The sequence below is a fragment of the Culicoides brevitarsis genome, chromosome 2 (assembly GCF_036172545.1).
Source record: "Culicoides brevitarsis isolate CSIRO-B50_1 chromosome 2, AGI_CSIRO_Cbre_v1, whole genome shotgun sequence".
NCBI lineage: Eukaryota > Metazoa > Arthropoda > Insecta > Diptera > Ceratopogonidae > Culicoides > Culicoides brevitarsis.
This window is the reverse complement of record NC_087086.1, coordinates 30,331,816-30,353,381: the sequence shown is the minus strand read 5'-3', so window position 1 is coordinate 30,353,381 and position 21,566 is coordinate 30,331,816. Positions and strand designations below refer to the sequence as shown.

Genomic DNA, 21,566 nt, shown 5'->3' with positions numbered 1-21,566 from the left:
AAAATTAAAAATTAAATTTACAAAAACCGTCGGTCATCAAAAACCTGCTAAACTTCACTATTTTTGAAGCAATTTTCAACCAACGCTAAATTTATTTAAAACTTTTTCCTTTAAAGCATAAAATTTTGACTCATCTTCATTAATTTCTTAATTCCGTTTAATTAATTTTCCATTTTATTTTGGTTTTGTTTGTGTTAATTTAATTTGCATTTCACTTTTAAGGCAAAATTTCCTTAAAAAATTCATTCTTTAATTTAAAATTTTTACAGAAACGCAAACTAGTCACCTGTGATAATATTGACCAACTTGCCGAATGAAAAATCGATGCTAAAAGAACAAAATAATAAAAAAAAAACAGTGAAAAAATGTGAAAAATATGCAAACGACGTACGGAACACTCTCACATATAATGACAAATACCGCCACTAATGATGATAAATGATCTTTAAATTATCATAATTATTACTCGTGCACGGCGTTGTGAGACTCAAACAGCGACATAGACAGGAAATACAAAAAGAGAGAAAAAAGATCAATAAACGGAGGAAATTTCCTCTTTCTCGATTTTTATGATTTTTTGACTTGTTTATTTTTTTTTCGCGTCAACAAAATAATTTTTTTGCTGCAATAATAAAAACGCACGAGAAACAGCATCAAACTGTCTGCGTTAAGCATTCGGAGCTTCTCAGCTAACATGCTGAATAATCTGAACGCATCGAATATCGGAGGTGAGTCGCGTTTGTCGTAATTAATAATAATTAGTAGAGTTCGCTAGCATGCTCGGCGTTTTATTTATTTATTTATTCTAGCCACCAAAAATTGTGCATAAATTTTGCGCGAAAAGTGTAAAACATTTAAAATGTAATTCGCAAATAAAATTAATCATCAGCGACGACGACAACAACGGCAGCTAGCATTTGCACGTTTTACGTAATTAATTAAAAATCTGAATCATAATTTCAATTGGAAATAATTTAAGCCGTCATTTTGTTTTAATTTAAATGTTATAAATGTCTCTGCGTTTTGTTTGTTTCGTAAAATTTTGTGTTTTTGTGTGAAAAGCCAAAAAACTTTCGCAAGTCGAGTCATTTGCATGCAAACGTGAAACTTTATATATCCGTAAAATGTTTTTAATTTGTGTAATGCCTTGAAATTATTTTCCATTTTTCGACGTGATATTTATAAATTTTACAAGGAATTGTTTATTTTTTGTGTGAAAAAAGGGGGAAGTCAATGTCGACACTATTTTTGGGGAATGGGTAGAAAATTTTTGGTTTTTTCGATGAATAGAGTGAGATAAAATTGGCTTTTATTAAAGTTTTGAGGAAAAAAATTAAAGTTAAAGCACGATTGAACTTAAAAATAAACAAATTATGGTTTTTCAAAAGAAATTTGGAGAAATTTTTGTAAATTTCGACATTTAAAATTAATTTTTATTGATTTGCTTTCAAATAAATTTTAGCATGTGACTTTGATAAAACAGCAAATTTTAAATAAAAATATTGAGTTTACAAAAAAAATTAATTTTAATAAAAAATTGAATTTTTAATAAAAAAAATTAAAGTTTTAATAAAAAAGATTAATCTTTTAATAAAAAAATGAATTAAATTTTATGATAAAATTTAAAAAAAAATATTTTTAATATTTAAATTTAATTATTTTTTTTTTATTTAAAAAATCTTTGAACAAAAAAAAATCTTTTAGAGATCAAGAACATTTTTTCTGAATATTTAATTAATTTTTTTTAAAAATAATTTTCATTCAAAAATGTTTAAGAACTTTTTTTTTAGTTCACTTTAATGAAAAAAATTATTAAAAATTGCCAAAATTATCATTTTTTTATCAATTTTTAACAAAACTTACAAAAGTTGAATAATTTAATTTTTTAATTTTTTAAATGTTTTAAAATGTAAATTTTGAGATTTTATTTAATTTTTTGTTCAATTTTTTACTAAAATTGCTTTTAATTAAATAAAAAGTTAATAAAAGAAAAGCAAGAAATAAATTTAATTAAAAATTGCCAAAATATTTAATTTTACCCAAGATTTTTTTAAAACTTACGAAATATTTGAAAGGTGAACCAAAATTGTTAATAATAATTTTAAAATTGTAATAATTTTAAATTTTTAGGTCTGAAAGAAGCTTCTTAATATGATGAAATATTAATTTTAAAATTAAATTTAATTTTTTTTTGCAATTATTATTTAAAAAATCTAAAATTTGAATAAAAAGTTAATGAAAAAAAAGCAAAAAAATTAATTTAAAACAAAATTTCCAAAAAATTTTAACCTCAAATAATAAAAAATTAATAAAATTTTATCGAAATTCGAACAAAAATACCAAAAAATCGTATTTTCTCACGAAAATTACCTCACTTTCTATCCAAAATTCCTTCAAAGACAAAATCACTCAACACCCAACGAAAATTCAAATCATGTTCAAATCGCCTCAAACAAATTTTCCCGGGTACCTTCGTAAGATTACATGATTCATGACTTTTAAATCCATGTCGTCGTCATCGCATCGTCCCTCCAAACATCACCGCACCGAGCTAAACAACGTTCCTACATATTTATTTATTACTCGGCTCAACATCGACTTTTGGAACGACGCAAACGAAACATTGCACGATAAAATAACACGATATTGCTATTATTGTTCCATATTTTACACGTACCATGTTAAATTACACACAAGTTTCATGACTAACTGTCTTCTGCCGTGTCTATTTTTGTTTGTTGTTTCGACTTGTAATCAATACTTGATGATGCGAGCGAGTGACGCGGCACGTCTGGAAGCTGTTTAACACCCACGAAGAAAATTAAGGAGCAATCATCGTTTTATTTTACCTGAAAGCGGCTTTAATCAATTTTTTTCGGGGGATTTTAAAGAGTTGAATGTTTTTTTTTTTGAGGAAAAAAAATGAATTTATGGCGAAGAAGAAGAAGAGAGTAGCGAACAGTAGCTGACATCGCATACAGGTGTCAAAATTAACACCTTCCTAAAAAAAATCCTACCTTAAATATATTTTGTTCAGTGTTGTTGTCGTTGACGAAGAAGCAAGCAGCAGCAGAGTAGACCGATTTTTTCTTACAAATTTATTGTTTGCTTAACTTTTAACTGAAATTTTTGGTGTGCGTGTGTTTGTTTTATGTAACAACGGCACGAAATCATGAATTCCGAGAAATTTTCAACTTTTTTCCATTTTTTCAGGTCCCAAAGATTGTGATTTATCCAAGTCAGCGGCACTCACGTCTCTGCACACGGCAAATGCGTTCGGGCAAATGGTAACGAACAGCGGTGGCGGCAACGCAGGTACTCCCGATTCCAACGGCACGCCACGCTTACACGTTAGCGGCAACATTTGCGATCCGCACAGCATGCACCAGGATCAGGTAAAAATGTTTTGCTTGCAGTTTTGCCGGCTTCCGAGCTTTAACTTTTTTTTTCGTGTCGAACAAAATTATTTCATTGTATCGTCCCGGCTAGGGCTCTGACAAAAATGGTAAACAGAAGAGACATCGTACACGTTTTACGCCAGCGCAGCTCAACGAGCTCGAACGGTGCTTCTCGAAGACGCATTATCCGGATATTTTTATGCGGGAGGAGATTGCGATGCGCATCGGACTGACAGAGTCGAGAGTTCAGGTGAGTCGACTTTTTTTTTCTTTGCTTTAATTTTCCATTCACGCGATTTGTAAATGTGTCAGACAGACGCATCATGGCAAAAAGGGAAATAAAGTAACTTTTCTTGTACAAACTTTGGTCACTGGGGACTTGAAAGTTGTGCACAATCTGGCAGGAAAACCGAAATGAAGAGAGTGAGGGTGGTTTGTTATGGTGCAAAATTTATTGTTCCAAAATTATTTTTTTGTTGGTGAAAGTGAGAACATTAAATTCGGTAATGGACTAAATTTGCCTTAAATTCGTATTTTTTATGGGATTTTTATTGAAAATTTAGGAACTTGACCTTTAAAAGCCAGATTTTATTTATTTTTAAAACTTTTTTTGGTTAAAAATTTTAATTTTGAACTAAATATGTTGATTTTTAAGCAAATTTTTTTTTACTTATTTTTCGATTTGTCAGAAAAAAAATTAAATATTGATAATTTTTTGTCAAATTAAAATAAAATAATTCACTTTTTTAATAAAGTTTCAAGAATAATCGTCTTCTTATTAATTTTTTTCATACAAATGTAATTTTATTTATAAATTTAAAAGAAATTTTAAATTATTTTTTTTAATTGAAATAAATGTAATTAAATTAATTTAATTTTTAATTATACAAAAATTGTCTTGAATTACTTTTATCAAATTTTGATGAAAAAAACATTTTAAAAATTTTATTCTAATTAAAAATTTAAATTTAAAATTTGAAAATATTTTTTAACTAATTAAAATGCTTTAAATAAAAATTTGTTAATAAAATTATTTTTTTAATTAAAATTATTAATAAATTATTTTTAATTAATTCATAAATTAATCGCAAATTAAATTTATTTTAATTAAATTTAATCTAAAATAATTTATTTTTAAAAAATATTTAATTAAAAAATAATAATTAAAAAAATTTAAATAAAAAATACCTAATAAAAATATTTTTTTAAATATACTTATAATAATTTTGAACATTATTTAAAAAATTAATTTTATTATTATTTTTTTATTTTAATTAAAAATTAATATTTATTTAAAAAAATAATTTTTTTCTTATTTATTTTTAAAAAAATTTAAATTTTTCACAAATGTTTATTTGATAAATAATTTTTTTTTGAATAAGAAAAATCGACTAAAAAATTTTTTTATTTAAAGTTTCTCACATTTCTCCAACTTCAAAAAATTTTTATTTTTTCTCACGTGCTTTAACCCTAAAATCTACTAAAAGACAATCTAAAAATGTAAAAAAAATCTGATCCATCGAATAAAAACTAAACGACGAGAAAATCCTCTTTAACACAAAAAAAAAAATCAAATTCCCAACAAAAAAAAAATCAATTCCACGTCGTTTTGCCAGATAAGCTCACATCATTTTGTTGATGTCAATAGCATTAATTTTAAATTGTTCCACACCTCCTCCTGCCTCGATTACGCATTGCTCGCACTCACATGTCTCTCATTGTACGTGACGGGGTAATATAATGCGAAAAACTTTATTTTTTTTTTGCATTTTTTTTTTTCATCGTCGTTGCTCAGTTAGATGCAGCACGACAGTTTCTGCAACTGTCAGAGAGAGGCGGGTTGTGTGTGTGTGTGAAAATTTTACAAACGTGGATGTTTTTTAAATTTAATTTTGAGCAAATTGAGTGTTTTCAATTTGATTTATCTTCTGGTTGGCATGGATAAGTGTGTGTGTACTCGTACGTTATTCATGAACTATTTTATTTATTAAATCTGTTGTAATTAAAATTCAATTTCATTTCGAGTGGAGGAACATTTCAACTACACACGTTTTTTGTTTTTTTTTTTGTGCAATTGTAGTTGGAAATTGGAAATAAAAATACGAGAAATTAATTTTTTTGTCAAGACACGTGTTGAGATTTTAGTGTCATGCCAACCTGCTGACACGATTTTCAGTTACAATTGCAGCAAATTTTACCTGTTTGATTTATTTATTTATTTATTCTGTGATGTTTCGCAAGACATGTGTTCAGATGTCTTATCTTATGAATATCATCAGAATTCAAAGTTGGCCTTGCGTAAGGTCGAGGAATTGACAGCAAACATAATTTGTCGGTTATTTGTAAAATGATAAGTAAAAGGAGGAAGAAGAAATGATAAACATGCAGAACATTATTAAATTTCATCGACACGTGTCAGGAATTAAGGACTTTATTACTTGTTCGTTATACATTTGTTGCTGTTTTGTTGTGTCATTTTGTTGTAAAATATCAATTTTCGTGTTCGGTTGGTCATGTTTTTGGTCAGAAAGTGTGATTAGGGAAGGAAAAGATTTAAGACAGGATTGAAAGTTGTAAGAAAATTTACTAATTTTTGGTTAGTTTGGAAAATAATTAAGATTGAATGAAGAAAAAACTCAAAATCCTTGAACTTTTGCTACTTAATAACAAAAATAATTTATTTTTTTTAATTGTTCAGAAAAAATAAATTTTCAAAATAAAAAAATTAAATTAAATTTTAAATTAATTTTTTTAAATTTTGTATATCAAAAGTCAATTAAGTTTTGTCAAAATTTTTTGGCTCATCGACCTTATTTAGAAAAATTAATTTTCAATAATTTAAAAAATTATTTTTTTTTAATTTTTCAACAATCTCTTTAAATAAAATAGTCTAATTTTTTTAAAACTTTAGAATAACTTGAATAATTTTTTTAAATAATTATTTTTTTTAATTAAAATAAAATATTTTTTTTAATTTAACGATGGAAAAATGGAAAAACCAAATTCAATTATTTTAAAATTAAAAAAAAAAAATCAAACAGAACAGGATTGCTAAAAAAAATTTTTTAAATCAAAGCAAAAATTTTTCGTTCCCATTTTATTTATCATCTCTCGGAACAAAAAAAAATAACAAACCGTTACTCATTGAAATTCTTACAAGAAACGAAAAAAGCGCAGAGATAACCGAGATTCAACATTCTCACTTAAAATTTCACACTGAACCGTCAAAACAATCAAGTTTATACGAACGAAACACTTTACCCAACATCGCCTAACTTTAATTTGTGACGGGCTCGAGTCAAAAAGTCTGCCGCTCACTGCCTTTTAAACACAAAAAAAAAAAACTTTTAACTTTAATAAATCTACATTTTTCGCTTTATTTGTACAGAAATATGTCGAAAACGTGATATTTCCTTTGAACTCGACTCGTCTTTTCCTTCGACACTTAAATACCTGAGCGAGAAACGTAGATTTTTTTTTCGGAAGAAACTTTTAATATTTGCTAGCAATAAATATTTAAACGTGATTCACATAAAAATTTAGTCGAGACGGCAATGAAAGTTTCTTTTTTTTTGGGTTCTTCTTACGCAACTTTTATCGGACATCACAACATAAAAAATCAATGAACGTCTAATTAGTTTCATTTATGTTCATTTGGTGGTGAAAAAGTTACCAGACACAGGTTGTGCGGTGAGATAGAGACAAATCCAGTCAAGTGAAGACAAAAGTAATCAAATCAAGATAATTATAGAGAAACACAAATGTGGTTCACTTGTTGCCCCAGAATCTTCCTCCTTCCTCGTGTTTTAAAATGAATTTGCGAAAAGACCTTCACAAATAAAGACAACATCACGAATACGGAGAAAATGCTGTGAGATGGAGAAAAGAAAATAATATCCCAAGGATTTACTCAGTTTGATAAATAGTGCAAATATGCGGCTAGTAATATGCTATTAATACCGAATAGATTTAGAAAAGAGATTTATTTTCCCTTTTCCGAGTCGACGTTGTTGTTGCTGTTCTTCGTGCTGATGATGTTGTGTTAATATTGTGAGTATGGTCTCTAACACATTTTCTTGGATATGGGTTGGGAGTGAAAAGTCAAGCACAGTGCGACAAAAATAAATTTTCAAGTGCAAATTTTGATTTTAAATGAAAAAAATTTGTTTTGACTCAATTTTGATTAATTAACAAAGTTAAATATGAAAAAACTCAAAAATCTAAAAAATATCTCAATTTATTTTTGACAATCTTAGATTCAGATTTAAGTATAAAAATTTCATATGGAAAATTATTTTTAATTAATGACTTAAGAAACAGATGGCTTAAGATATGTTTACGAACAACCTTTCACAAAACAAAACTGACAGAATGAAACGAAAAAATCATCTAACAAGTTTACGCAAAGGAAAACCCATTCGATGCAATAAAAGACGTCTAGAACAGAAATCACAGAAAGAAAATGAATGAAATGAAATATTTTGTAAATTCTCTAGTTCATCCCACAGGAAAAGCAAGTTAATATATGCGACTTAAAATGGTTGTCTTAGTATCAAAAAATTCTTATAGACATCTTGTTTGAATTCTAAAAGTTGTCACCTCAGCTACGTCACTTAGGCCGCCCTCTCAACTGCCATACAACAAAGTTCAATAATGGGCACAAAATATGATGACATAACTCTGTTCATCTAGTAGGATCATATAATTCTATTTATTTGTGAGGCAAAAACAAATGAGGATCAAATATTTTTTCTTGGGTCACATGCTGGATTTATTATCATTTTTTGGCAAATGACTTCTACTATAATTAAAAGTCTTAACAGGAATGCTATGAGAGCAAAACACTTACATATTTTTACTTGAATTTGGAAGATTTAATTAGAATTAGTTCAATGCAATTTTTTACAATAGCTCTTCTTTCTTTAGTTATCAAATTATTATTTGTATCAGATTAAAAATTTTCAAAGAATATATTTTTCCGTCAAATTTCATCAAATTTTTTTCAATAGCCTTTTCAAAAGGAAAAGTCTTTTTAATCCAAAAATAAATTTAGCTCTTATTGATATAAAACTAAATTTAGCTTTAAATCTTTTTATAAATGTTGGTCATTTTTTGATAAAATCAATGTTTGTCTCTTTCACGTAAATTTTTTCATGTAAAAAATCTCAATTTTGTCGCACCGTGCCGCAAGACACCACATAATGTTTCTATTTGTAACATAAGGCAAACCCTGTCTCTAATAACATTCATATGCTGTGAATTATTATCGTCGTGTTCGTTTTCATACCAAACAACAACAACAAAAAAAAGTTCATGTTAATAATACAAACAAATAGACAACAAAAGCAAAAGAAGAAGGGTGGGGGCGCAGCGCAGCATTAAACGACGACCCTATTCTCTCTATTATTTTCAACGCAATAATAATCAAATAATGCCAAATAAAACTATCCTTCGTTTGCATAATAAGTGTGAATAAAATGATTTTCAATATTTTTCGTCGTGCTGTGCCATAAAAAAAGAACATTTCTGGGGGTGAAACATTATTAACTCGAAGGATTAAGGTTGTTAACATATTTATCGGATTTTTCTTCTTTTGCGGCAAATCGGACGACAATTAGATTACGATCAGACAATTAAATTACAATTTGGGTTAAATTACACACACACACATGAAGTGATGGAATTCTCGGAGAATTTCTTCGGAAAATGGTCAGAGAATCATCAATTACGTTCCTATGGGAAATATTAGTGGATCATTTTCATCCATTAGCCAGATGGATGGTTTTTGACGAAGGCTGAGAAAAATGAAAAATGCGTCAAACAACGACAAAAATTATTTATTAAATTTTGACATATTTTTCCTTTTAAGCCACTCTCGTCGTCATCAACGTTCATCTTTTATTTTATTGAAACATTTGCATCCATCACTCTGCTTTTATTATTATTTGCCTATCTTGCCTTCGATAATTTAAAAATTGACAATTCGAGTCGTTTTGATGGATTTTTGCAGAATTCTGATCGAACTAACATGAAATTCATCATTTAATTAATATTTTGCTGTCATGCCATGCCCTGCTCTACGAAAGACAATGACATCGCGTTACTCTACAGGAAATAATTTTTTTTTTTGTGAAAAACACTCAATCATCCATTTATCGAAGTAAAATTTTCAATTGATGGATCAAAATGAAAAATTTTTTGATGAACGAAATAAAAAAAGAATTCAGGCCAACGCCTTCCAGATGAAAAATTCGATTGTCGGAGCAGCTGATTGAGGTCGAGTCGCACATCACAAAAATAAACAATTCATCATGAATAATTAATGAATGAATAAAAACATGCTTTTATTATTACAACCACGATGAGGACGACGACGAAAAAAAGAGCAGCGACAGACAAGACAGGAGGAAAGTGATATAACGTGTAATGTTGAAAATTTTCTGCAATATCATAGAACGAAAAAAAGATAACGAGTGGCAGAGAAAAAAGGGGGAATGAGAACCAAGACCTTACAAAGGTTTTGACTTTTGTTGTGATTTACTTTCACACTCATTTTATTAACTTCATTTATTTTTTGCTCTATTTTCATTCCTCGCTTAGACACAACTAGGGTTGTTGCAACGGAACAGACGACGTGCAATAAACCGAATGTAGAGCGCATCATCTATCCTCATGAGGCAATAACATTAAAGAGAACATTAATTTTGCATTAAAATTACTCATATTTGACACCTGTGATGCCATGCTGCCGGTTTTTTTCTGCACGAAACGAAAACGATGCCTTTTATAGTAAATAATATCTATGAATTTTTTGACAATTTTTTTGAGTGTTCAATCAGGAAAGTGATGGAAAAGAGAGGGTTTTAGTGTTGAGGGTGGTCTGTCTGAAAATTTTTGTTATTAAGGGGTTTGATGAAGAATCTCAAGGTCAGAAATCTATCAAGATTAACGTTGAATATAGTTTTGGTAATCTTGAACTAAAATTTTTTTTTTAAAGTTATCAAAGAATCAGCTAAAATTAAGAAAAAAATTTAAGGATTTTAATTTAATTTTAATTTAAAATAAAATTTAATTTAATTTAAAAATGAAATAAAATTCGGTAAAAATTTAAGCTTCACGAAATTTTCGTTTAGAAAGTCACCAAAAATTGAAAATCAAAATAAATTGAGTAAATAAAAAAATTTAATTAAAATAAAAAAAATTAATTAAATTTACAATTTAAAATTCTCAAAAATTTAATTTTTAACAAAAATTTTTAAAAGAAAACATCCAAAAAGTAATTTTTTTTTTATCAAACCTAAAAACAATTTAAAATCTTCTATACTTCTGAATTTAATAAAATAAATAAAAATTCATCTTAAAATTAAAAAAAAAACAATCAGGCTTGAAATTTTTAATTTCTCGAGAAAAAGAACTCTGAAATTAATTTTTTTCTTTAAAATTCGTTGGTTTTTTTTTAATTTTTTTTTTCTCAATTTTTTTTATAGATCTCATCATTATTTTTAACTTAATTAATTTTTAAATCTGAACTTTATTAAAAAAAAAATTTAGCAAATTTATTCAAAAGAAATTTCTGTCAAGTTCAGATTACTATTTAAGGCTCAATTTACTCTAAAATGTTAATTAATAACATTTTGTAACTAAAAATTCATTTGTGAAGGAGGATGGCGTTATGAGTAATGTTACGTGTTTAACGGTTTAACGGCAAAAAAATTAAATCATAGGAATCTGGGTTCAAACAGTTTTCCTAAAAAATAACAAAAATTAATCATTATGCCCTCAACCTTCAAGAAGAAAACATCGAAAACGAAAATAGTCCAAATTAGCCTTCTACAGGTAAAAAATCTTCAATTCAAAAATAACAAGTAAAATTTGGTACTTTACAATTAATATGTATTTATTGAAACTGATTTTTATTGATGTCATCAGTTTCGGGAGTTGTGGGTTGACTGAAGAAATTATTTGATTTTCAAAATGATAATTGTAATTAAAAAGGTTACTATGACCAACCAACAGAAAAAAAATCTAAAAATAAATTTAAAATTTCATTAAAAAGCGCTTTTGTTCATTTTCAACACTCACCGAATCCATATTCCCATTCGAAAAATCCATCACTCCATCGAAAAAAAAGACAAAAAAAAATGTCATTCCCATTCAAAATAATGATTTTAATGCAAATCCACATCGCATCGTTGTCACCGCCATAAAAAATACAGTCAAAATGCATTGCAATCAATATTTACGAACGCTGCGATTTTTCGTTACTTATTCATAGGCGTTCAGGGAATTGCGAGCGAGAATCTGTCGTTGTTGTCGTCGTTGTCATTGTTTGGCTGTAATAATAAAAAGCGATATAAAAATAAAAATAAATAAAAAAAACAACAGCTCTCAGACAACATTATATTGCTTTTGCTCACTGCCAAGCTTACCCGTGTTGTACAAATATATTGGAAATGAAATAGTTTCGGTAGCTACCTACTTACGATGACTGCCTGCCCAATGGGATTTCTCAAACTCATACATGGATGAAAATGAAAGAAAATGTTCAACAGCATTTTTTCTGCTACTTTTTTTTTGTTGCTTGTTTGTTGCCTCCATCCATGGCTGAACGGCGCATGTCCCTTTTCCCTCGTGATGATGGTGAACTGAACACCACATGAAGGAAAAAAAAGTTTTCTGAACCTTTTTTTGTCGTCATAAAGTTTATTGAAAAGTCAAAAAATGTTTTCTTGTGGGCGGAAAAAGTCGATAGAATTTTTCCTTTAAAAAATTTAAAAGAAAAAAAAAATCAAAACATGATTTCCAAATTAAAGTCATCATGCACCTTTTTAAAAATTAATCGACTAACACAGAATCACATTAAAATCTGAAAAAAAAAGACAAACATAACTTACACATAATCTAAAATAATTTATTCATGACATTCGTTTTTTTCCTCTGCCTTCGTTCTTTCTCTTTTCCATTCACGCCGTTCCCCATTCTGCATCTCACTCGATTTATTTTTATTTTTTTGATGGAGGCATTTGTTATATCCATGCTGTCTGCTGCGTTTCAGGTACCTTAAAGTTGATTTTCACACATTTTTACGAGATTTTAACTTTCGACACCTTTAAAAAACCAATTGCCGTGTGAATTCCAGCGAAATGTCCCTTTGTGGAGGTCCTTTGACTCGTGTCGACCGAACGAAAAAAAATTGCCGACAAAAAAATGTAAATATAAAAAAATTTGCCGCCGCACCCTCCAAAAGTTAAATGTACTTTTAACCATATTTTAACGCCTTTTATTAGTTTTTTTTTGGCATCTCATGCCTGTTGTTTGTTTATTTTGTTTTGATATTATGACGGGGACGTGTGTGGAGAACAACGGCAGATTTTCCACCCCACGAATTCTCTCGGTGTCAATATAATATTTTTGAAGGCATTAAAAAAGCAATCACAAGATAATATAATGGTCTAATAAATAGTCATAAAATGCATTATCATTATTATTTAGTTGTGATTCTGATTATTATTGCGTGTGGAAGAATTTTTGTGAGGCATGTGAGATGAAAAAAAGGAGAAAAGTACAGAAAAAGGATTTGTAAAAGTAATTTTTGTGATAAAATGGGATTTTTTTGGATCAAAAGTGAAGGAATTTGAGTAAAACTGAGCTTTTAAGGGAGAAATTTGATAAAAATATAAAATTTTAAAGCAAATTTTCATCTTAAAAGTTTTAAAATATTTTTAAAAAAACATTAAAAAGTGTTAAACATTTATCAAGTAACGTTTTTGACTTAAAAAAATTTCAAATCAAAATTTAAATTAAGATAAAAGAACAACAAATTAAAATAAAAGGATCAAAAATCCCAAAATTCCAAAGAAATTGATTAAAAATCCCCCAAACTCACAAAAATTATATAACAACCAAATTTTATATTTCCTCATGTCGACCATTTTCCCGCAAAAAATAAAAAGTATTTCCATTTTGCAAAAGATTTTCATCAGAAATACCTCAAAACTCGAACTAACCAATAACCAAAGCAAGGCGGTAGCATTCCATTCAAAGTACACGAGCAACAACAATGGGCCCGATGAGAATGATGAGGAACATTCTGCAAATAACTGAATGAATTTATATTTCATAAAATATAAAATATGAAACAAAAATTTCATCATCATCATATTTCTTCTCCAAAAAGCAATATTAATGTTGCCAACAAACATACGCAGCAGCAGCACTCATCACAGTGGATGGAAATTCCTTTTTTGCCCCATGCCATGGATACGAGTTGGTGTGCTCATGGAAACATTTGTAATAACAAAATTTTTGGGCGTACTAGAGACATCAAGAGCTCGAATATTGTTTTGCTATGTTATGCTATGTATATTAAAATTGTTTCGTAGAGTGGATGATGTTTGATGAAAAAAGACAAATTTTCTGTCAGAGTCTTTTGAACTTTTGAAATCAGCGAAAAATTCGAGTTCTGAGGAAATGATGGGTCCTTTGATGAGTTTTTAATGAGCATTTTGGGTTTTTAGGCTATTTTCGGTATTTTTGATTAAATATCACAGGTTGAACTAAAAGAACTGATGCTATCGACATCACCCGATTTCATCGAAAAAAATATGGCATGAAATTTTTTTATGGTTTTGTGTTCGTTAAGCCTAAAATAATCGATAAAACCTAAATTGAAAAAAATCTGGAAGTAACTTTTGAAATTTTAGACATTTTTTAGTGGATTTTGGGGTTTTCAAGTACCTCTTACCAACAAAACTAAAAATGCCAAAAATTTCACAAGCTCATTCCAAAATTTTGAATTAAAGTTTTTTCGATTACTTTAGGCCTAAATAGTACAAAACCATCGAAAAATCGAATGCTACATCTTTTTCGATGAAATCGAGTGATGTGGATCAGAACTGAATTTGCTTCAAAGTTAGATTTGGACCTCTTTTCAAGAAAATAATGTTGGCTTCTGAGTTTGTGAGTGATGGTTGAATTTCAAATGCATTGTCGATATGACTAGAATTAATTTTATCATTGAGGATATCATGAACAAAAATACAACAGTTAGACAATTGACGATTTCTCAAAGTTAACATTTCTATCAAAATCAAAAGTTCCTTAATTTTAATCTAAAAACCTTATACCAAAATAAAAAAAAGTTAAAAAATATTTAAAAAAAAAATTAAAAAATATTTTGAAAAAAAATTAAAAAATATTAAAAAAAAAGTTAAAAAATATTAAAAAAAAAGTGAAAAAACATAAAAAAATAAAAATTTAAAAAATTACCTGAAATTATTTAATTTTTTTTTTATTTTCAGGTTTGGTTTCAAAATCGTCGTGCCAAATGGAAAAAACGCAAAAAGACCACAAATGTCTTCAGAGCACCCGGTAAGTTTTTTCTTCTTTTCCATGAAAATTCGACCCTCTCTAACATCAAACGACAACTTTTCATGTAGGTTCCCTTCTTCCATCGCATGGCTTGCCGCCATTCGGTGCCAACATTACGAATATAGCAATGAGTGAAGGCTTGTGTGGTACATCGATGTTTGCCGGAGACCGATGGGGCGTAAATCCAATGACTGCTGGTAAGTAAAAATAAAAAAAAAATATTTAGCTTTTGTCACTAACAATAAAATTTGAATGGAAAACCGTATAATGAGTAGTAGAAAATCTCTTTCTAACAAATAACAACATGGATTTTCGCAAAGGTTTTGGCCAACTAAATCAAACAGCGTCTCTTTCCTCCACGCTAAACAGTAGTTTGAATTCTAGTATAAATATTTCGTCGGCAATGGGTGCTGGTGGCTATCAACATTATGGACTGAATGCTTTGGGTGAGGCGAAAAAAAAATATTTTTTTGGTTGTTTTTCGTTTTTTTTAATGATTTGTTTGCCTGTCGAAGATGTGAATCAATATTTAAGAGCTTTAAAAACATTTTTTTTTGTTTTAATTAACAACTTTAAGTGAATATCAAACAAACAAAATACTTACTTGCATGCCTTTTAACCTCCGAAAATTTTTTTTTCTTGGGCGAGACAAAGCATTGGCCTTCATGACAAAATTTTTGACAATGGAAATTCTTGTGCGAACTGCGAAAAAATGACAAAAAAATCGATATTTATTGAGTTTTTTTGTTGTTTGGCAGCGGACAAAAGTTTCCACTGAAAGAGAAAAAATAACACTGAAGGTTGATTGTTTGCTCTGTTGGTCAAATTGATCAGTCACGAATTTTTGGAGGTGTTTAATTTTTTCAATAAACACACATTTATTGATTTTTTTCTCGTTTCCTCGTCGTGCAGGTGACTCAATGATGTACCAACATTCGCTGAATTCGGGCGTCGGATCTGGCGGTTCGCCATCGTCGTCGTCGCCCAACAACATGAATACCGTTTGCCCTTCATCGTCCACACCACCCACGTCATCGACGCAAGCTGGAGGCGCGCAGCAGCAGCAACAACAGCAAAATCAGGCGCCACAAAACGAAGTGAATAGCAATGAAATGGTACAAAACTTCTTCTGCCAAAGCAATTTTGTCGCATAAATTTCAATTCATTTGTCTCATTACAGAATAGTCCTGGTTCAAATCACATTACGTCAAATAATTGTCCTAATTTGCAGCAACAACAACAGCAACAGCAGCAACAGCAACCGAACAACAATGGTGATACACCTGACGACGATATCTGGCGCGGGCACAGTATAGCGGCACTAAGACGTCGCGCATCGGAATTAAATGCCACATCGACTGCGATACCGTCGTACTTGCATGCCCACAATTACGAGCATCATAATTCGGTGTATTAGCGTCTTTTCCGTCGTCCTCGTGTTTCTGCATCAAATACACACACTTTAATTAATGAATAATAATAACAATATTTGTAAAATAAAATAATTGCTGTCGTTCCTTTTTTGGACACACACTTCGCTTCGCAGATCAGCGGTTGGCAAGAAATATTCATAAAATGTGCTCAAAAAAACATGTTTAGATAAATAATACCTAATATTAACAACTAATTATAAATGTCATCTGTTTAAAACTTTTATTTTGTTCCTGATATTTTTTAATGAAACACTAAATATTTAATTAAGATTTAAACGAAAAAAAAACTGTATACGATTTTGTGCCGTCTTCTTAAAAAAAAATATTTAAATTTTAAGCAAAAAAATTAAAAAATTGAATTTACAAAGAAATTTCTTATAAAAAAAATCCGTTGACTGAATTAAAAAAAATTGTATGTATACGAAATGTGGTTTGAAAGAGTTTTTCACCACAAAAGTTTTTTTTTTAATTTTCAGTTCCTGAAATATTTTTTGTATAAAATGTTAATCGAGGCTCGTTAGTATTGCAATATATGAACTTTTATTTCAAGTTGATTCTTTTGAAAATTGATTTTAAGCGAAAAATTTTGAATTTTGGTGAATATAAAAACTCACCAATAAAAATTTTCACCTCAATTACTAAAATTCTTATTAACATTTTTTTTTGTTTGGAGATTTATAGTTATTTTTTATTTTTCAAACTTATGCCTATTTTATTTCCGATTTTTTTTTTGATAAATTTGGAAAATTATTTTTATTTATAATAAATTTGGTGAATATCGTTTGTGTTAAGAATTTTTTTAATTTTAAAAATAATAAATTTTTAAATTAATTTTTTTAAATTTTTAAATTAAAACTTTTTAAATTTTTAAAAATTTTATTAAAATTTTATTTTAAAAATAATAAAATTTTTTTAAATTAATTTTTTTAAATTTAAATTAATTTTTTATTTTTATTTTTTTTTTTTAAATCTAAAAAAATAAATTTTAAAAAAATGTATCAAAAAAAAATATTATAAAAAATTATTGATGACTTTTGGAGTTTATTCTATTAAATTTTTTAATAAATTAATTTTTTATTTAAATTATTTTATTTTTTTTAAATAAATAAAAAAATATAATTTAAAATAAAATTTTGAAATAAATAATAAAATCATACGAAAATAATAATAAAATCATTTTTAAAAAATTCACCCTAATTCAAAATTTTCCGTTAAAAATCAAAAACTTGAAATAAAAGTCCCCCAAAATAAATTTTTGTTTAGCTTTAAGTCATAATTTAAACAATTTTTCCTTCGCAAAATACTTCTCAAACATATACTTGTCTCTAAGTAAATTATATAAATATTATATAAATGTAATAATACTAAATATAAAAAAAAACTTAAATTAAAAAAGAAACAGTATACGTATTTTGAAACATAGAAAAGAAAAATTTAGATAATAATTTACAACAATAAAAAAAATGATGATGATGTAAAATTTAAATAAAAAAAATATTTTAGAATTTAAGAGAACGCGTACTATTAAATGTTAAGGCTAACAAACAGACACAGAAAAATATTAATTAAATGTGTATCCATTTTACTAAAAAAAAATACTATTACTAACTAAAAACCTAAAGCTAAAAAAAAATAAAATAAATAAAAAAATCTGAAATAAATAATTGGTTCATTTACTGTGAAGAAAAAAATAGTCGTCGTCCTCTTTCTGCTTATCCTTACTAAAACATTCATTATTATACAGATTAAATAAAAAATAAATACAATAAACTAGAAAAACGTTACCTACAAGGAAAAGTTTGGTGGAAATTTGAAAATATACGAAAAAAAACTGAAGACAATGAGTTTAAAAATAAATTTAAAAAATATATAAGTTTAACGAAGTATACTACTAAAGTAATGATATTTGTATGAAATACTTGGTAAATGATGAAAAATTATTATTAAATACATAAATGAAAAAAAAATCTGTAAAATGGATAAATTGTGAAATATAAGAAAAATTGATGATAAAACGAGTCACATTTTTTTTGTAAATTTTTTGAGGTAAGATTTAATTTTTCATGGATTTGGCTTCAAAGTTTCTCTTTTAAAATACTTTTTTTTATAAATTTTTCAATGAATATTTGAAGCTTTTCATAATTTTTTTATTTAATTTTAAAATCAGTTTATATAAAAAATCATTTAAAGTCTAAATTTGATAGAAAAATAATTAAATTTTCACAAAAAATCATTAAAATTCTTTCCCAAAATTGCTACAGCTATCGTCAGCTATCAAAAATCGCGATTTTCTAATTCATAGTAGGCAATTGATAAAAATCGATTGGAGTGCCATCTATGTGTTCAAGAAAGAAACCTACTTTTTTTAATTTTTCATATTTTTTGAATAAAATTGAACTAATATCAATAAAATTAGATGAAAATTCATAAAAATAGCTTAAAAATTAGTGATTAAAAGTAATTTTAATGGAAATTTACCTGAAAAATATTAAAAACTTTCAATTTTAGTGAGAGAGTTGAACAAACAAACATCTCTCTCAGCACGTGTATCTATAGAAATCCCGTATATTCTAATCAAAACAAATCCACAGATTGTTGGATGACCAGATAGTCCAAAATTCAAACAAGGACATGATAAAAAATCTTTTAAATACACTCCGAAAGACTAGATGGCACTGAAAATTTCGTTCTTAGCACAAGAGGGCGCTGAAAATTCGTTGAAAGTTCTTTACCTGATACATAGATGGCGCTAATTTTGCACAAAACTCCAAAAAAGTTGCATATTTTTTTAAAAAATCGTCAAGAAAGGGAAATTTTTTCGACAAATCCGCCAGAAAAATCCTCGCCAATAGAGGGCGCCACAGATACCTCTCGGAAAATTCTTCGGAAAAATGCCATGGACCTTCTTCGAAAAACGACAACATCTGGTCATCGAACAAAAAACAACATAAAACACTCTCCGAGAGTCAAATATTCGGCAATGGTGGACGCTTAGCTTATCGTAGAAATTACAATAATTTTAGTTTTTCAAATTTCCCGGAAAAACAGCGGATTTTGACAGGAATTTAGGACTTTGACCCTTGCTGAAAGCACACGCAATCTCGCCGCAATGGACGATTACGTGCAAGAGATGCTGATACGATGGAATTTGCCGGATTTAATTACACGCTTTCGTGGTAAGTGGCTGTCAGCCGAAGTTTTCCTTCGTGGATCGATTTCGCGGTGCTCAATAATAATTATTTGCTTGTCGTTACAGAGGAACAGGTGAACAAACTGGCGTTTCAGTACTTGAACGAGGAGATGATCAAAGAACTTGTGCCAAAAGTGGGACGACGGGCGATTTTTCGTCACAAATACATCGAATTTAAGCGAAAGGAGAACAAGTTGGTAAGGAATTTTATTTATAAGACTCTGTTACGGGTGCCAATTTTTAATTTTTTTTAGTTTTCATTGGAAACGACAGAAAGGACAACTTCTTCATCGGCATCGGAGGCAAATAACACAACTGACGTCTTTGTTCGAGTCATTGACGAGAACGATTTAGTGGTAATTTCATTGTTTTTCAATTTTCGTTGCCATGTAAAATTAAAAAATTATTTTTTTTAGCGACAACAAGGTCAATTTTCAACAAATGACGGCAGCACCCCAAAACGCATCAAGTACGATCATGTCGATTTGTTGCAAATTCTCAATGATGGCGAGCTCAAGGACGACACAACCGAAGAAGTTGTTTACGAATTCGAAGGAGGTTCAAGTGACGAGTCAAATTTACTCCTTACCACAACTCAAGGCACGCCAGAATTGAAATTAAAGAGTTCCGAACCATCATCGCCGGCAACCACAACAATTCAGTTCACCGAAAAGCTCTCAGAATCCGAACAAACGAAGCCAGCGAAGGATTTGCGAGCCGTACTGCAAGAATCGGTCATCGGTCGTTCGATGTTAGAGAAGAAAACTCTAACTTCCTCGAACCGGAATCAAATAAGTGATATAATTGTGCAACATTTGATGAACAAAAGTAGCGATTATCGCATCCGGACCGTAGAATTCCTCTATTGGGCGAATGCGATCAAGCTGGTGTTCCCCTATGAAGTTGCCGAGACGTATTATCAACCTTACAAGAGAGATGCGAATACCTGTGCACGCGGAAAATTGTTTGACAAGTACCATCATGTGCGACGAGCATTCCTGCCACGCTCAAAGCGACCCGGTTTAAAGCCATTAAATAATTCCGCGAGCAGCGAAGTGACATCTGGCACGACAACGACTGTGATTAAGGGCTCGAAGGACATTGTGACGCTGAAAACGACGAAAAATGTCGCCGAATTCAAGGAATTGTGGACAAAGACGTTCGATGAGCGACAGGAAATCTTGGGAAAACTCAGTATCATCGATTATTTTGACACTTTTTCGGTTTTAAAAACATATAACGGTATTAATTTGGTAAGAAAAATAATTTTTCTTAAAAAATTTTGAATTAATTTTAAATTTTTTATGCAGCTCAAACAAGATTTCGATAAAAATTATGCGAAATCAAAGGAAGCGTTAACTACAAAGTGGCCAGCGATCGCTAAAAAAATTTTGACATTCGCAAAACCGAAGATGCAGGATATTATTGAGCAGTTACAGGATGACGACATGGATATTGAGAACAGTAAGTCTCATTTTTACTCAAAAATTCATCAAAAATTCATTGAAAATTTATTTTTTTCGTTATTTTCCGTAGGTGACGATCACTATTTACACTATTCCTTCATCCTCCTCTTCTACATAATGCCAGCAAAGAAGGTTATCAAAGTGAATAACTGGATTCCATCAAAACTCGAAATGGTTCAAAGCTGTTTCTTGTATGCCAAGACATTCGGAGAGCTGCAAACGAAGATGACGGATCGAAAAGCGAAGCTCAATAAATTATCCCTGCCAATTTTGCCGCTAATTGGTGCCATTGGCGATAGTTTTGGCGATTTGCAGCGAAATTTTGTCATTATCAATAACATTTTCTACGAATTTCCGTCCCTAATTGATGCTGTTGATGCGTGTTTCAAAATTTTCATCGCTCTGAAGGCCGAATATCCGCCGGAAGGACACAATTTTTGGGCTTTTATACAAAAATTCGTGTATCAAATCGGAAATAAGAGCACGATGGCCATTAATTGCTTGTGGAGTGACTTAGAAGCGTTGGAATTGACAGAAAAGGAGAACAATAACGAAAATGTATCGACGACAGACGAAGCGGAGAATCAAGAATGAACCCTTGTACTTCAGAATATATCATAAAAATGCTTATTTAGGCTTAAAATAAAGAAAAAAGAATTAGTTTTAGACGAAAGTTTTTTAATTTTCATCATGCCGTTACGAGTGTCGA

The 21,566-nt window shown here is 29.0% G+C and overlaps 2 protein-coding genes across 2 annotated transcripts; both read left to right on the top strand.

Moving 5' to 3' along the window:
• Positions 1 to 512: 512 nt before the first annotated feature.
• LOC134829457 (homeobox protein orthopedia) lies at positions 513 to 16,219 on the top strand. Its single transcript, XM_063842526.1, has 8 exons — positions 513 to 728; positions 3,214 to 3,395; positions 3,490 to 3,648; positions 14,699 to 14,768; positions 14,837 to 14,965; positions 15,089 to 15,214; positions 15,681 to 15,865; positions 16,000 to 16,219. Exons 1-8 carry the CDS (start codon positions 695 to 697, stop codon positions 16,183 to 16,185), a joined length of 1,071 nt encoding a protein of 356 aa, XP_063698596.1. The 5' UTR covers positions 513 to 694; the 3' UTR covers positions 16,186 to 16,219.
• A 2,978-nt stretch (positions 16,220 to 19,197) lies between these two features.
• On the top strand, positions 19,198 to 21,499 carry LOC134829450 (uncharacterized). The gene is made up of 6 exons (XM_063842518.1): positions 19,198 to 19,377; positions 19,458 to 19,588; positions 19,646 to 19,747; positions 19,808 to 20,644; positions 20,702 to 20,855; positions 20,928 to 21,499. The coding sequence occupies exons 1-6, from the start codon at positions 19,311 to 19,313 to the stop codon at positions 21,449 to 21,451; spliced, it is 1,815 nt and encodes a 604-aa protein (XP_063698588.1). The 5' UTR covers positions 19,198 to 19,310; the 3' UTR covers positions 21,452 to 21,499.
• Positions 21,500 to 21,566: the final 67 nt, after the last annotated feature.

Bases quoted from the DNA above. Each gene is read 5' to 3' on its own strand.
- LOC134829457 (XM_063842526.1), top strand. From the start codon at position 695: ATGCTGAATAATCTGAACGCATCGAATATCGGAG. The intron at 729-3,213 runs GTGAGTCGCGTT...CCATTTTTTCAG, and splicing joins GAACGCATCGAATATCGGAG to GTCCCAAAGATTGTGATTTA. The intron at 15,866-15,999 runs GTGAATAGCAAT...CCTAATTTGCAG, and splicing joins ATCAGGCGCCACAAAACGAA to CAACAACAACAGCAACAGCA.
- LOC134829450 (XM_063842518.1), top strand. From the start codon at position 19,311: ATGGACGATTACGTGCAAGAGATGCTGATACGATGGAATTTGCCGGAT. The intron at 19,748-19,807 runs GTAATTTCATTG...TATTTTTTTTAG, and splicing joins TTGACGAGAACGATTTAGTG to CGACAACAAGGTCAATTTTC. The intron at 20,645-20,701 runs GTAAGAAAAATA...TTTTTTATGCAG, and splicing joins CATATAACGGTATTAATTTG to CTCAAACAAGATTTCGATAA.